The sequence below is a fragment of the Phacochoerus africanus genome, chromosome 10 (genome assembly GCF_016906955.1).
Source record: "Phacochoerus africanus isolate WHEZ1 chromosome 10, ROS_Pafr_v1, whole genome shotgun sequence".
NCBI classification, from domain to species: domain Eukaryota; kingdom Metazoa; phylum Chordata; class Mammalia; order Artiodactyla; family Suidae; genus Phacochoerus; species Phacochoerus africanus.
In genome coordinates, this window is record NC_062553.1 from 80,520,793 (window position 1) to 80,535,606 (window position 14,814).

The window sequence follows — 14,814 nt, forward strand, 5'->3', positions numbered from 1 at the left end:
GAAAGGGAGCATGCCAGGAAATTCAAACGGTGGGAAGCGCAACTCTACTTATATGGGAACCCGTTGGAAATAAATGTAGTGTTAAAGCTTATCATCTGTAACCTAAACTGACCATTCCTGTGCCTATATTATTTACAAGTCTTGTTTCCCTTCTACTTTTTTGAAGAAGAGATTTCAAGGCCAGAAATAGGAAGTTTAATTATCTAATTATACATATTAATACAGTTAGTACTAGAATAGTCTTTATTTTAACAATTTTTTAAATTATTTTATTCAGGGCAACACAACTATTTATGTGCTGGAAGAAATGATTGCATCATTGATAAGATTCGAAGGAAGAATTGTCCTGCCTGCAGACTTCAGAAGTGTCTTCAAGCTGGAATGAATTTAGGAGGTAAGTTTTTTGTTTTCAGTTCAATAAGGAATTGTTAATACATGATACAACACCACCAGGTTCCATGTATTCTCAGAATTGCAGATGAAACCAGAAGGAAGCAAAGATTTCTAAAAATCTAGTAAGTTCTGTATTCATGCTAAAACATTGTAGGAGAATAGTATTTCTTAGAAGGAGTTAAAAAGAAGTATGTGATGTGCCTACAGTCCTAGGGGAATTTTCAAGTCCTAGGGGAGTTTTCTAAGGTTCCAAGAACTGGGTGCATACACAAAACAAAAACAAAAATGAATGATGTTTTATATAGAACTGTAGCTAACAGGTTTTATTATGGTGTCTGTGTAAAAATAAGACCTATATATGATAACATTAACCAGATAGGAATATACCCCTGACTCTAGTAAGAAATGTAATAAAGGAAGATCTATAGGGGAAAAAAAATGTTTAAAATGTTACAGGAACTCACCAAAAGAGTAGGGGAGGTAAAGACTGGATCCAAACACAAAAGTATACAATGTCCATGGACAGGAAGATTCAACATCCTAAAGACAGCAGTTTCCTCCGAGTCATTTTATAATGTAACATAAGCCTAGCAAAAGTGCCACTTGGTGATTCTAAGTTCCTAAAGAACAGCCAGAAAAATTCTAGAAAAGATAAATAATGAGGACAATTAGCTTTACCACCTAGTGAAGCATATGATACAGCTTCAGTAATTAAAATACTCTGTGTGTTTATTTACTGATGATCAGATCAACAGAAAGTCAAGAAATAGATTCAAAAAATATGAGAATTTTGTATGTAATAAAGTTGGCATTTCAGATCAGTGGGGAAGGGATAGATTATTCAGTAGAAATTACTGTGACAACTGGGAAGCCATCTAGAAAACAAGAAAGTTGAATCCAAACGCTTTCCATCTTCCAAAATAAATTTTGCTCTTTCAGAGATTTAAACTTTAAAATATAACACAGAAGTACTAAAAGAAAACATGGATTATTTTACTATTCTGCAAGTGGAGTATTTCATACTTATTTTTAATATAATGATTTTTATTTTTTCATTATAGCTGGTTTACAATGATCTGTCAATTTTCTACTGTACAGCATGGTGACCCAGTTACACATACATGTATACATTCTATTTTCTCACATTATCATGCTCCATCCTAAGTGACTAGACATAGTTCCCTGTGCCACACAGCAGGATCTCATTGCTAATCCATTCCAAAGGCAATAGTCTTCATCTATTAACCCTAAGCTCCCAATCCATCCCACTCCCTCCCACCTCCCCCTTGGCAACCACAAGTCTATTCTCCAAGTCCATGATTTTCTTTTCTGTGGCAAGGTTCATTTGTGCATACTTTTTAATTATGAAATAAACCCAGAAGTTCTAAGAGAAAATAATTGAGGAAGTCAACATTGCTTATGAATTAAATATTACTTCAAAGGTGAATAATAAGAAAATGGGGAGAAATGTATGTAACTTACAGACAAAGGGTTTATTTCTCACATAGATAAAGAGCTCCTATAATTCCGTAGGAAAAAGAAACCAACTCATTAGAAAAATGAGAATGAACAGAATATGAATAAAATATTCATAGATAAAAGAATAATAAAAGAAATGAAGTTGGTTCTTGGAACACAGAAAAAGATTCTCAATCTAGTCCTAATAAGAGAAACTCAAATTTAAAATGTGAGATGTAATTTTTTACAAATGGCAAAGATCAAACATTTTTATGGTACATCGATGAATTTAGAAATGAAAGTGAAACTCAGTGTTGATCTCGTGCATTTTAGGTGGAAGTATAAATTGATGTAATCCCTATGGAGAGTGATTTAGGTATTTCAGTAAAATGTTAAAAGGCATATACCTTTTGGCCAATTCCACTGTAGGAATTTATCCTAAGTATATTCTGGCAATGTAAAAAATGATAGATTCATGAGATAGTCATTGAAGCATTGTTAAATATCAGACATAATTTAAATATTTATCTGTTCAGAATTGATTAAATAAATTACAGAATCCTCTTCAGACATTAATACGCATAAAGGACTGATTTCCAAAATACTGCTTAGTGAAAGAAGTCAGGTTGCAAAATAGTATGTTTTGTATACTGCAAGTTATGTATCTACTTTCAAAACAGAATATATACGGTATAGAACATTTCTGAAGAAACATACAAGAAACTAGTGCTGGAGGTTGTCTCAGTGAAAAGGACTGGGTAGTTGGGAGACAGACAAGGAGAGGAAGGACAATTAATTGTCACTGCATATTCTTCTGTGCCTTTGAATTTTGCTTGCTGTATTGTATACACAATTGACCTACTTAAAAGGAATAAAATAACTGGGAAAAAAACAGAGAGACGTTATCCTTTGCTTTGATGAATGAACCAACGGGCTAGTCAGGACTAGGGAGGAACATGGCTGCATGCAGAGCAGAGCAACTTAGGGATCAAGAGGAGGATGACCTGTGGTCAGCGGACCAGAACTGCTCCTGTGAGAGCGTATCCTGGATGCCTGGAGCCCAGCCAGAGCAGCCCACGCTGGTCAAGAGGGAGGGTTCTGGAGCCACACTCCCTGGATGGAGGGGAGGGTTGAGGGGGCGGGGAACCTTGTTCTGCTGCTTCCTGACCTTGTAACCTCAGAGGCAAGTTACCACCTTTCTGTGCCCCTGCTTCCTTCTCTTCAACGTGCATTGATCAGCATACCTACTTCCTAGACTGTCATGAGGACTAAATAAGTCAGGGTACAGTGGGAAACAGGGGACCACTCAGTGTGCGTCCGTGGTGTAGGTCCATAGCACGTTCACACATGACCCGAGGGGCGTGATTACCCCATGTACTGGTGATGCTGAACATCAGATGCCCAGAGAAGTGAAGCCACTTGCCCCAAGATGCCACAGCCAGTGAGAGGATGAGGCTGGATCTTGGATCGCCAGATTCCTGGTCTGGAGTTTCCGATGTACCGCACAGCTTCCTCGTCCTAACATCTGAATCAGTGCCAATGTGACACCAAAGATCACTTTCCGAAGCGTTATGTGTGAGGATCAGAAGAGATTAATAATGTAGAATCAAAATGGCACCATGGATGGTACAGCTGTTGGTTATAGAATGAACTCTAAATCAGGTCTGTAAAATCTACCATCTGAATTTAAACACACACACTGCTGAGGTATGTGGCTAAGTATCTCTGTGTAATTTTATATGACTTTACAAATTTCATACACTTATAAGAGATATATAATTGTATATATATTGTGAATATAAGTTATATTTTTTTCATTTCTTAAAGTTTTATTGAAGTACAGTTGACTTACAATGTTGTGATAATTTCTGCTGGACAACAAAGTGATTCACTTATACACACATCCATTCTCTTTCAGATTCTTTTCCCATATATATTACCACAGAATATTGTGCGGCATTCCCTGTGCTGCACAGCAGGCCCCCATCGGCGACTCATTCTGTAGACCTCAGTGTGCCTGTGCCAATCCCAAACCCCCAGTCCATCCCTACCCCCTGCCTGTCCCCTCTGGTAACCATAAGTTTTTTTTCAAATTCTGTGGGTCTCTCTCTATTCTGCAAATAAGGTCACTTGTATCCTTTTTTTTAGATTCCACATATAAGTGATCTCATACAAGTATTATATAATCACACTTTATGAAATATAATTACTATTGATTATTATCAAATAGCCATACTTACAATTCCTACCTCACAGGGTTGTGTTCGGGATTAACTGAGTCCATACATAACCTTTATTTTTTTTTTTCTCCCTGTACGGCAAGGGGAGCAAGTTATCCTTACATGTATACATTACAATTACATTTTTTTCCCCACCCTTTGTTCTGTTGCAACATGAGTATCTAGACAAAGTTCTCAATGCTATTCAGCAGGATCTCCTTGTAAATCTATTCTAAGTTGTGTCTGAGAAGCCCAAGCTCCCGATCCCTCCCACTACCTCCCCCTCCCATCAGGCAGCCACAAGTCTCTTCTCCAAGTCCATGATTTTCTTTTCTGAGGAGATGTTCATTTGTGCTGGATATTAGATTCCAGTTATAAGTGATATCGTGTGGTATTTGTCTTTGTCTTTCTGGCTCATTTCACTCAGGATGAGATTCTCTAGTTCCATCCATGTTGCTGCAAATGGCATGATGTCATTCTTTTTTATGGCTGAGTAGTATTCCATTGTGTATATATACCACCTCTTCCGAATCCAAACATCTGTCGATGGACATTTGGGTTGTTTCCATGTCCTGGCTATTGTGAATAGTGCTGCCATGAACATGCGGGTGCATGTGTCTCTTTTAAGTAGAGTTTTGTCCGGATAGATGCCCAAGAGTGGGATTGCGGGGTCCTATGGAAGTTCTATGTATAGATTTCTAAGGTATCTCCAAACTGTTCTCCATAGTGGCTGTACCAGTTGACATTCCCACCAACAGTGCAGGAGGGTTTCCTTTTCTCCACAGCCCCTCCAGCACTTGTTATTTGTGGACTTATTAATGATGGCCATTCTGACTGGTGTGAGGTGATATCTCATGGTAGTTTTGATTTGCATTTCTCTTATAATCAGTGATGTTGAGCATTTTTTCATCATACATAACCTTTAAAACAGAGTTTCTCAACCTCTGCACTGCTGACATTTTTGGCCAAATAGATGTTTGTCCTGGGGCCATCCTGTGTGTTGTAGGATGTTTATCAGCATCTCTGGTCTCTACCTACTAGAGGCCAGTAGCTTCCCCTTCCCCCCACTTGAGACAAACTTTGCTAAATATCCCCTGGGTGGCATTGGGACCCGCAGTTTAGCAATAATAGTAAATAATGGTAAGCATTATTTAATCATGAGATATTTTCTACTAAAATATGTATTCCATCAGGGGAGAGATTTTGATCTCTTTGGTTCATTGCTTTATCACCAGTGACTAGAACAGTGCCTGGCACAAAGTAGGTGTTCAGTAGTTATTTGTTGGATGTAAGCATGGTTAACTGGCATTTTTGAGGGTTCTGTGTTCCAAGCATCCTGCTTAAGCCAAAGAAAGCTATATATCATCCCTTTTAAACCCCACATAACACTGTGTGGATACATACTAGTAACCTGTGTGTTTTAGAAGTGAGTTCAAGGGGGGCCCAGAGAGGTTAAAGAGCTGGCCCAAGGCCACAGCGCCAGGGAGTGGTAGAGCCAGAACTGAGATCTCTGTTCCTGGCACCAAAGCTCGTGCCCAGCATCACTCTGCTGTATGACACAGGTCCACTGTTGATAGATTGGCATATTAAAAATAGCCCAGGTGACCTATTAATGGCAGCTGTGGCACCCAGCCTTCTTACTTGTGTCCGTGATGGCCTATAAGCAAGGTTTGTTCACAGTACATGATACAGAACTCACGTATCTTGATGTTGGTTTCTCTCTATACAGAAGAGGTTATATGGAGTTTGGTAAACTTTTTTAGAGAAGAAGCTGCCCTTGAACCTTGAGGTCATTGAAAGTTACGAGTCAGAAATGGGCAGTGGAAATTAATATGTATGAAAGTATTTAGGTTCAAGTTATAATTTAACTACATTTGGTTTGTGGATTAAATAATTAACTTTCACGAATTCTCCAGTTGTGGTAACATAATATTGTTATTTTTTCTTTTATAATTCATTTTGAAGCCTTGCTTTTTGTTTCAATTTGGGCAAAAAGTAATGCAAATGATTTAGTTACATTAAAATAGATAATATGAATTTTAATGTTTTAATGTGATTTTTTTTTTTTTTGGCCACACCATGGTATGTGCAAGTCCCTGGGCATACCAGGGATAAACCCCAGACACAACAGTGACAATACCAAATCTTTAAACACTAGGCCACCAAAGAACTTGTGAAGCAGTTTTTTTAATTAAATATATGAATGAAATTAAATATATGAGTGAAAAAATTTTAAATTAAATATTTGAATGAAAACCTTTTTATACATGGTCCAGTCTCACTCTGGTTTTCCTAGCAAAGCAGGGCTTCCCAGAGTTTTTATCCACCTTCTTTCCAGCTACCTCTCTTGGGAGTTGAGGCAGACACAACCCCATAAATGCTAATTTTCTGTTAGGGGAAATTGGCCCATTTTCATGGACAAAATTAGCCTGTCCCCCTTCTAAAGACTTTGGGAATCCAAAGTATTTTAGAATTTTTTTCTTCCTATCCTATCAGCTGGTTAGCATGTCAACCTAACTGTGTCCCCAGATAGGCCACTCCATTTGAAAGTGGAAAGAAGAAGAGGAGCAGGTTTCTTTGTATGAGAAATAAAAGCCTTTCACAGTACCTCTTGTCACAGACACTGTCCTTTTTTTTTTTTTTTGTCTTTTTGCCTTTTCTAGGGCCACTCCCGCGGCATATGGAGATTCCCAGGCTAGGGGTCTAATCGGAGCTATAGCTGCCAGCCTACACCAGAGCCACAGCAACGTGGGATCCGAGACGCGTCTGCAACCTACACCACAGCTCACAGCAACGCCAGATCCTTAACCCACTGAGCAAGGCTAGGGATCGAACCCACAACCTCATGGTTTCTAGTCGGATTCGTTAACCACTGAGCCACAACGGGAACTCCCAGACACTGTCCTTTTGCCTTACAATCCCACTGTACTTTAGGCTGCATGCAAAGGAAAATATAGCAGAAGTGAGAATGTCCACAGAGAAACTGAAAGGAAATCAGCAGTTTTTCTGGCCCCTGGCTGGGCCTGCCACACCCCCTATAGCCCCCTAATAGTAGATCTCAAAAAGGCCTGGGTCTGTTTCCATGAGCCTTGACTACTTTGCATAGCCTCCTCCAAAGGAATTCATCACTTTGCTGTTACAGGCCAATAATCTCAAGAGGAGGATCTACTTGTCTTTTAGATTGTATGTGTCTTCAACACAGCGTTAAGGCTACGTGGCCCTCAGATCTACTCAGCACTGTGTAATAACCTCTGTGGGAAAAGAATCTGACAACAAATATATATGCATATGTATAACCAATTCCCTTTATTGTACACCTGAAACTAACACAACATTGTAAGTCAACTATACAATAAAATTTTTTAAAAAAGTAGAAGAATGAGTCCTTTTGTGGTGTTTCAACTTGACTGCATTCCGGCCATGGAATATAGAGGAGATCTTCTGTTCCAGTCTTCCTGCTTACAGCTGAGGAACTTGGAATCCAAGATTATTATATCATCAGAGACTTGAAAAACACAACCTAAGGAGTCTAATACAGTTGTCTTTCCTCTTTTCCAAGCCCCGCACCCCAGTTCATTTTTTATCAGATAGGCTCAAGTCCACTTTCACATTCCTTTCATAAAGACTCCAAAATAGCAGACTCTTTCTTCCGGTAGATTTAAAAATGTCAATTTCACAAACCACAGGCTACTCCTAATTCTGGTTTCAGTTTCTTTCCAAGCTATCTACAGCTTTCCTTAATCCCGACCATCACTTTTATTTGGTTGAGCAGGAGCCTTTAAAAGGTGGCCAACTCCAGATCCACCTTTTTTTTCTTCCTTGGAATGGATCCTGTCTTGTGAAAAGAGAAAAAGACCCTCAGACACAGGAAGCAGTAGCAATGGCAGACCTCATGGTTGCTCTTTTGGAGACTTCAGAGAAGGCAGCAAGGTGAGAAAGGAAGAGAAAAGTGAGGTTAATACTGGGAACCATTCAAAGAAATGGATACTCCTATATTCCTGATAAGAACAGAGCCAAAGAGGAGTTCCCGTCATGGCTTAGTGGAAACAAATCCAACTAGGAACCATGAGGTTGCAAGTTTGATCCCTGGCCTCGCTCAGTGGGATAAGGATCCAGTGTTGCTGTGAGCTGTGGTGTAGGTCACAGATGCAGCTCAGATGTGGTGTTGTTGTGGCTGTGGCATAGGCTGGCAGCTATAACTCCAATTCGACCCCTAGTCTGAGAACTTTGATGTGCCGCAGGTGCGGCCCTAAAAGGTCCAAAAAAAAAAAAAAAGAAGAAGGAATAGAGCCAAAGAGAGGAAAAAATTTAAATGAAAATTCATCCACATAATGCAATATTAATCAGCCAATAAAATTATGGCTATGAAAATTCATAACAACACAGAATACTTCCTGCAAAAAAGTAATAATGAAAAAATGAATATGTGCAATTACTTAGATTCCTTATTCCATGATGACAGCTCTATAGGAGAAGCTGTGCCTGAGTCAGAAGACCCGGAGGAAGTGGGAGAATACGATACGCTTGTGTTTGTGAAGTCAGATGACGGATACGGTTTTGCTTCTCTCTTTACTAGCTTATAAATCCTATGAACGTGTTTTGTAATGAAATTTAAAGAAAATAGCCTTCACCATTTTGAATAAAAACAGGGAAACCTAAGATGAATTGTGCTACTGAGCATCAGATGAATTAGCCCTACAGAGACAAACAGGAAGAAGGAGAACAGGAGAGAGAGAGAGAAAAAAAAAAAAAAAAAAAAAGGACTTAGGGACATCAGTAAGTCTCCTGCTGGGGAATGCTTTAAAAACTGAAATAGAGAAGTAAGTGGAAAACAAAAGACCCAGGATGCACAGAATGACAGAACCGTGACACAGGGAAGCCCAGAGAGAGCCATCATGTTACTTGAGGAAAATTGGCTTCACCTGCCAGCAGCTCGCTCTCACTAGCTCGTGTAGGTCACCTGCAGAACTCAACATGCAGCACAGGTCTGGAGAGAGAAATCACAGCATCAACGCCAGTGAGAGAGGAGGTTTAATATCTGAAATCCAATAAGAGAAACAATTTTTATATATTTAAGGGTCTCCTGAGGCCGGATATGCAGTAGTCCATAGAAGTTTAGAAAGCCCAAGCGTACTGAGTTTTATGAAGAAATACCATTTTTCCTCGGTTTTTTGTTTTTTTGGTTTTTTTTTTTTTTTTTGCTTTTCTGTTGTTCTTGCTTGTAGACGAGAAGAATGTCGATGGGACTTTTGAACAGTAAACGTGGAGGGGAAAATAACACACTTCCATAAATCAGTGAAAGTATGTTTTCTGAATCTTCATATCTAAGTTAAGCCATATTAATTGTCACAGTAATCCAGCTTGAATAAAACAATGGGTATTTTGATCCTGCAGAATTTCCAGAGGAGCATTTAGGATTGGCCCCCAGGCAGACAGCATTTAAAGATTTACTCTAATTTCTTCAACAGTAATGCATTTTTTTCCTTCAGATTTTCACTGTAGTGATTATCATTTGCAACCAATGTGTCTGTTTAATTTTTATTGGTTTCCTTTGAAACTCTAAGCTGATGTCTTGTTTTGTGACTGATGACATCTTAGAAGAGAAGCAAGAGCAGGCATTTGATGCAGCCATTCATCCCTCGTAGGAATGTACATATTCATAGGTGCTCACTGGCACCCTGATGAGCCTACCCGAGTAAGCTGCTTATCTTGAGACTTTTTAGATGTAAAACCTAGATGTTGGAAACCATCTGCTGAGTATATAGATGCCCACTGATGCCCATTATTGCTTCTGTCTCCGTTTTCATTTGCAATCTGTCCTAGTGGGTTGTCATCCCAATCTGACTTAAGGGGCCAGGGGCTCGAGAACTTAACTTTTCCACCTTTGGGGTTCAGGGCATCTTTGCATTTGGCCTTGGTGGTCTCAGTAGTCCTGAACTCAGAGCCATCCTTCCTCTTTCTGAGAAGCATCTCAGACAAACAGGTCCCTTTTGGTCTACAGCTGCCTTTCAGCTCCACACCCTCGCTGGTGTTTTCTGTAATTACGCAATTGTTTTTCTAATCCTGGTAAAATAATGGGGGTTTTGTTTGGCTCACGGTGCTTCCTATTATTGTTATAGTCTTTCAGGTTTCCTCAGATGGTGTTTTATTATAAGAATATTGCTAGTTTCACATTTAGTCTTTGGGAAATACTGGGATGTCATTTAGGACACAGTAGGTTTTCAATTTCTAGGGCTTCTTCTCTTTGATTTTTTTTTTTTTCCTCTTTTTACCTGCTGCTTTCTGCCAGGCTCTCCCCTCCCTCACCTTGTTGCTTTGGGAATTCACTACCCATGCTTCTACATACTGCCTTCTTTCTCTGTCTCTCAGCTTCCTTGTCCCCTGAGTGACTTGTATTCAAATGTCCCCAAAGAAGGTCCCGCCAGTTGGAGCTTCTGAGTGGGTTGAGTCATCCTCAGGGTTTAGCAAACAGCCGTTTACCTCTGCTGCCCTCACCTCACTCAGGCCGATATGGCTGGTTAGAGGTCTCTGTGGCACAGAGCATGAGAACATGTGACAAGAGGCCTTTTGATCCCAATTTTTAGAAAGTAGCTCTAAGTGTAGAGACTGATCAGAGCATAGCAGATCCAATACAAACTTGTTACAAACTTGTAACAGTTACCATCATCTTGTTCATTATGGAATATCCCTTAAATCATAGCAGTTGTTCCAACACCCTGATTTTTATCCACACAAGTTATTCATATATTTAGAAGTAAAAAAAAAAAAAAAGTATCCACTTTTAGGACGCTGATGGACAAAACAGAATTATAGTTTTTCATGCCTCTTGGATCAGAACTGCTAAGGCTTTATGTTAGAGTTCAAGACTTTTTTATTTTTTTTGTCTTTTTGCCATTTCTTGGGCCGCTCCCGTGGCATATGGGAGGTTCCCAGGCTAGGGGTTGAATCGGAGCTATAGCTGCCGGCCTAGGCCAGAGCCACAGCAACGAGGGATCCGAGCCTCATCTGGGACCTACACCACAGCTCACGGCAACGCCAGATCATCAACCCACTGAGCAAGGGCAGGGATCGAACCCGCAACCTCATGGTTCCTAGTCTGATTCGTTAACCACTGCGCCACGATGGGAACTCCCTAGAGTTCAAGACTTTTTGAAATGGCTACTTTGAAAACACACAAACGAAAACGAAACACAAAAATCATATATATAGACGTTCCTGTCGTGGCTCAGTGGAAATGAATCTGACTAGTATCCATGAGGATGTAGGTTCGATCCCTGGCCTCACTCAGTGGGTTGAGGATCCAGTATTGCCCTGAGCTGTGGTGTAGATTACAGACAGGGCTTGGATCCCATGTTGCTGTGGCTGTGGTGTAGGCTGGCAGCTGCAGCTCTGATTCGACCCCTAGCCTGGGAACTTCCATATGCCGCAGGTGTGGCCCTAAAAAGACAAACAAACAAATAAACAAAACATACATAATGCAATTCTTTGTCGATTTTTTTTTTTAATCACCTATTAATGTGTCAGGTGGACATCTCTCTAAACCCAAATTGTTCTCTGCCCCTAAACGCCAGGCTGTAGGATTGAGGGGGAGCTCTGGGCTCATGGAAGAGTCAGAATGAGGGAAGTGGAGATAATACGGAAGGAAGGGCAAACGAAGCATCAGAGTTAACCGCACCCGCTCGTCTTAGGAAGGTCTGATCTGTCACTCTGGACAAAGTCCCTGCCCGTTCTGTACAATTCATGTGGATCATCCATCTCAGACTCTGATTTCTCATAGTTGTAATCATGAATTTCATTTACGTTCAATTAACAAAAAGCACATGAAGGGATATAACTTAGTCTTTTTTTTTCTTTTTCTTTTGAAATATCTAGAGATTAGTGAGCTGCTGCTTTTTGGCTTTCTGAATAAATATCTTCATCTCCCCTCTTTACAGTAACATATTGTGATCATCACATGAGGGGAGGGGGCTATTTCTGTTACAGTAAAGTCTTCTGTTCTCACCTCTAAAATGTACATAAAAATCATTCAACTACCTATTAACAAAGAGCCATTCATATCTTATGGTAAACCATAATGGAAAAGAATAGGAAAAAGAATATATATATATATGTATAACTGAATCACTTTGCTATACACTAGAAATTAACATACGTTGTAAATCAGCTCTACTCCAATAAGATAATTTTTTTGAAAAGCCTTCAGTCTTTAGGAATAAGTCAGTGTGATATTTAATATCATTGGCAATGATTTTTCTGGGACAGGTAACACACCTTTTAACAGTTAACCCAATTCCACCAGATTTTTGAAATATTTTTATTGATTTATCAAGTTATAAAATACATACTCATTATGGTGATTAATAAAGGAGAGTAAAAAGTTCTCTGTAATTGGGGGAATGAAGATGGAAGAGTCAAGATGTTTGCAAATTAAAAAATAATGATTTACCTTTTGATGGGGAGGCTCTTTAAAGCTGAACTAACAGAGCTAATGAAAATGATTTCTTCCAAATATGCTACTTTATTTTTTTGAAAAGAAAATCTATTAACAACAACATAAACCCAGTTGCTGAGTTAGGTCATGAAAACAGGAAACTTCAAAATATAATTAATTGTTCTGTATTCCTCACTCAGCATTTTGTACAGCATTTGTTTTGAGAGCATAATAATATAAAAATATGTTTAAATAGTGATGAAGATAAGCAGTTACTCTGTTACGATGTGATTATTTTTTGTATTAAGATTGATTTATAGAGGAAAGGATCAAGGTGTTTAAAAAGTGCATCTTTTGTGAATAGTGCTGCAGTGAACAAAGGAGTGCATGTATCTTTTTGAATTATAACTTTGTCTCGATATAGCCAAGACATAGAAACAACCTGAATTTCCATCTACAGATAAATGGAACAAGAAGATGTGGTACATAATATACAATGGAATGCTATGCAGTCATGAAAACAAACAAAACAATGGCATTTACAACGACAGGGATGGAATTAGAGATTTTCGCACTAAGCGAAGTAAATCAGAAAGAGGAAGACAAATACCTTATCACATCACTTATATGTGGAATCTAAAATATGGCACAAATGAACCTATCTACAAAACAAAGACGGACTCACAGATGTCGAGAACAGACTTGTGGTTGCCAAGGGGGAGAGGGCAGGGAGTGGGATGAACTGGGAGTTTGGGTTAATAGATGCAAACTATCACATTTAGAATGGGTAACAGTGAGTTACTACTCTCTAGCACAGGGAATTATATTCAGTATCCTGTGATAAACCATGATGGAAAAACATAAAAAAGAAAAATGTATGTATATATAGCTCCCAATATTCTCTAATAATCTGTATGGGAAAAGAATCTGGGTGTACCTGTCATGGCTCAGCGGAAATGAACCTGACTAGCATCCTCGAGGACACAGGTTTGATCCCTGGCCTTGCTCAGTGGGTTAAGGATCCGGCGTTGCCGTGAGCTATGGTGTAGGTCACAGATCTGGCTCACATCCTGAGTTGCTGTGGCTGTGGTGTAGGCCAGCAGCTACAACTCCATTTTGACCCCTATCTTGGGAACCTCCATATGCTGCGTGTGCGGCCTTAAAAAGCAAAAAAAGAATTAGAAAAAAAAAAAAAAAAGAAAGAAAACCTTTTCATTGATTTTTGTATCAAGCCCTTTCATTTTAATATTTTCCTCTATATATATAATGTTATTTTTGTTTCTCTCCAGTAAATCCTTAATCAGTATCTGGTAAATATTTCTTCATCAGGAGAAGTCCCTAAAAATATTTTAAGTTAATGTATTCCCATTTTTCTCACCCACCCTAACACAGCCCCATGGAGGGCCATGCTAGCTTTCAGCCCCCTGACATTGTGAGCTTTGTGCCTTACTAAGCAATAACTTTAAGTATATTTGATAAGCTGTGCATTTAACTATCTGGGTCAGAGTGTTCAGAATGCAAAGATGAAGGTAGGTTCCTGAGAGCACAGGTACTGAAACAATGACCCTAACGTTCTGTGTGGGGAGATGCAAGTGGGCTAAGAGAGAGGAGGTGGGAATAATCTGGGGAAGGGAATGGAGGGGGAAGAGAAGCGTGAGGTTTGTGATTTGTCACAGGAGAGGAAACAAATGTATAAATGCCACCCTCAGTGGTACCTCACTTCTGCTCCTTTCCCTCCGCCCTACCCTTTAGACATTCTCTGGACCGGTGTAGACATGTTCAACCCCCCAGGCAGTGGCAAGTGCAGAGGAAAGGATGCTGGGCTGCATCCTGTCCCCACACTCACAGTACCCAGGTCTCACCAGGCTTGTCCCCCCTCCCGCTTGTGCTCAGGGGGTTAGAAGGAGATGTCTGTATAACATGTCATCCAAGCCCTCAATTGAGCCTGTTCTCTGCCTCTTGACCCACTTCTCCATCCTTAATAGAGTTGGTTTGGGTCACATCGTTAAATATCTTCAGAAAATATTAGTCGTGACACCATTGGCTTTCCAGCTGTTTAATGGTTAAAGGACCGCTCTTATCAGGCTTTAAGTATCGTAGAAGAGATTTGATTAAAATACTCTAGAGTCAAAAACACATTAAGACTAAAAGTTCAAAAGAGCCTAGTCGCCCTTGATTTATTCAGTCTCAGGCTCACCCACTGCTCTGTTCCCAGACAGGTTTTCATATCTAGTAGGCCAGTTTTTCTCAAAATATTTAACTTATTTTCCTCTTTAAAAATCTGAAACTTCCCCTTGGGTTCTTGGAAATTCA

General features: G+C 39.6%; 1 protein-coding gene across 1 annotated transcript in view; it reads left to right on the top strand.

The window, feature by feature from the left end:
- The window catches only part of NR3C2 (nuclear receptor subfamily 3 group C member 2), a 367,598-nt gene that overhangs the window by 259,589 nt on the left and 93,195 nt on the right, over nt 1–14,814 (top strand). Inside the window, 1 exon segment of the mRNA XM_047799634.1 lies at nt 278–394. Within this exon segment, the coding sequence (XP_047655590.1) occupies nt 278–394 (117 nt within the window).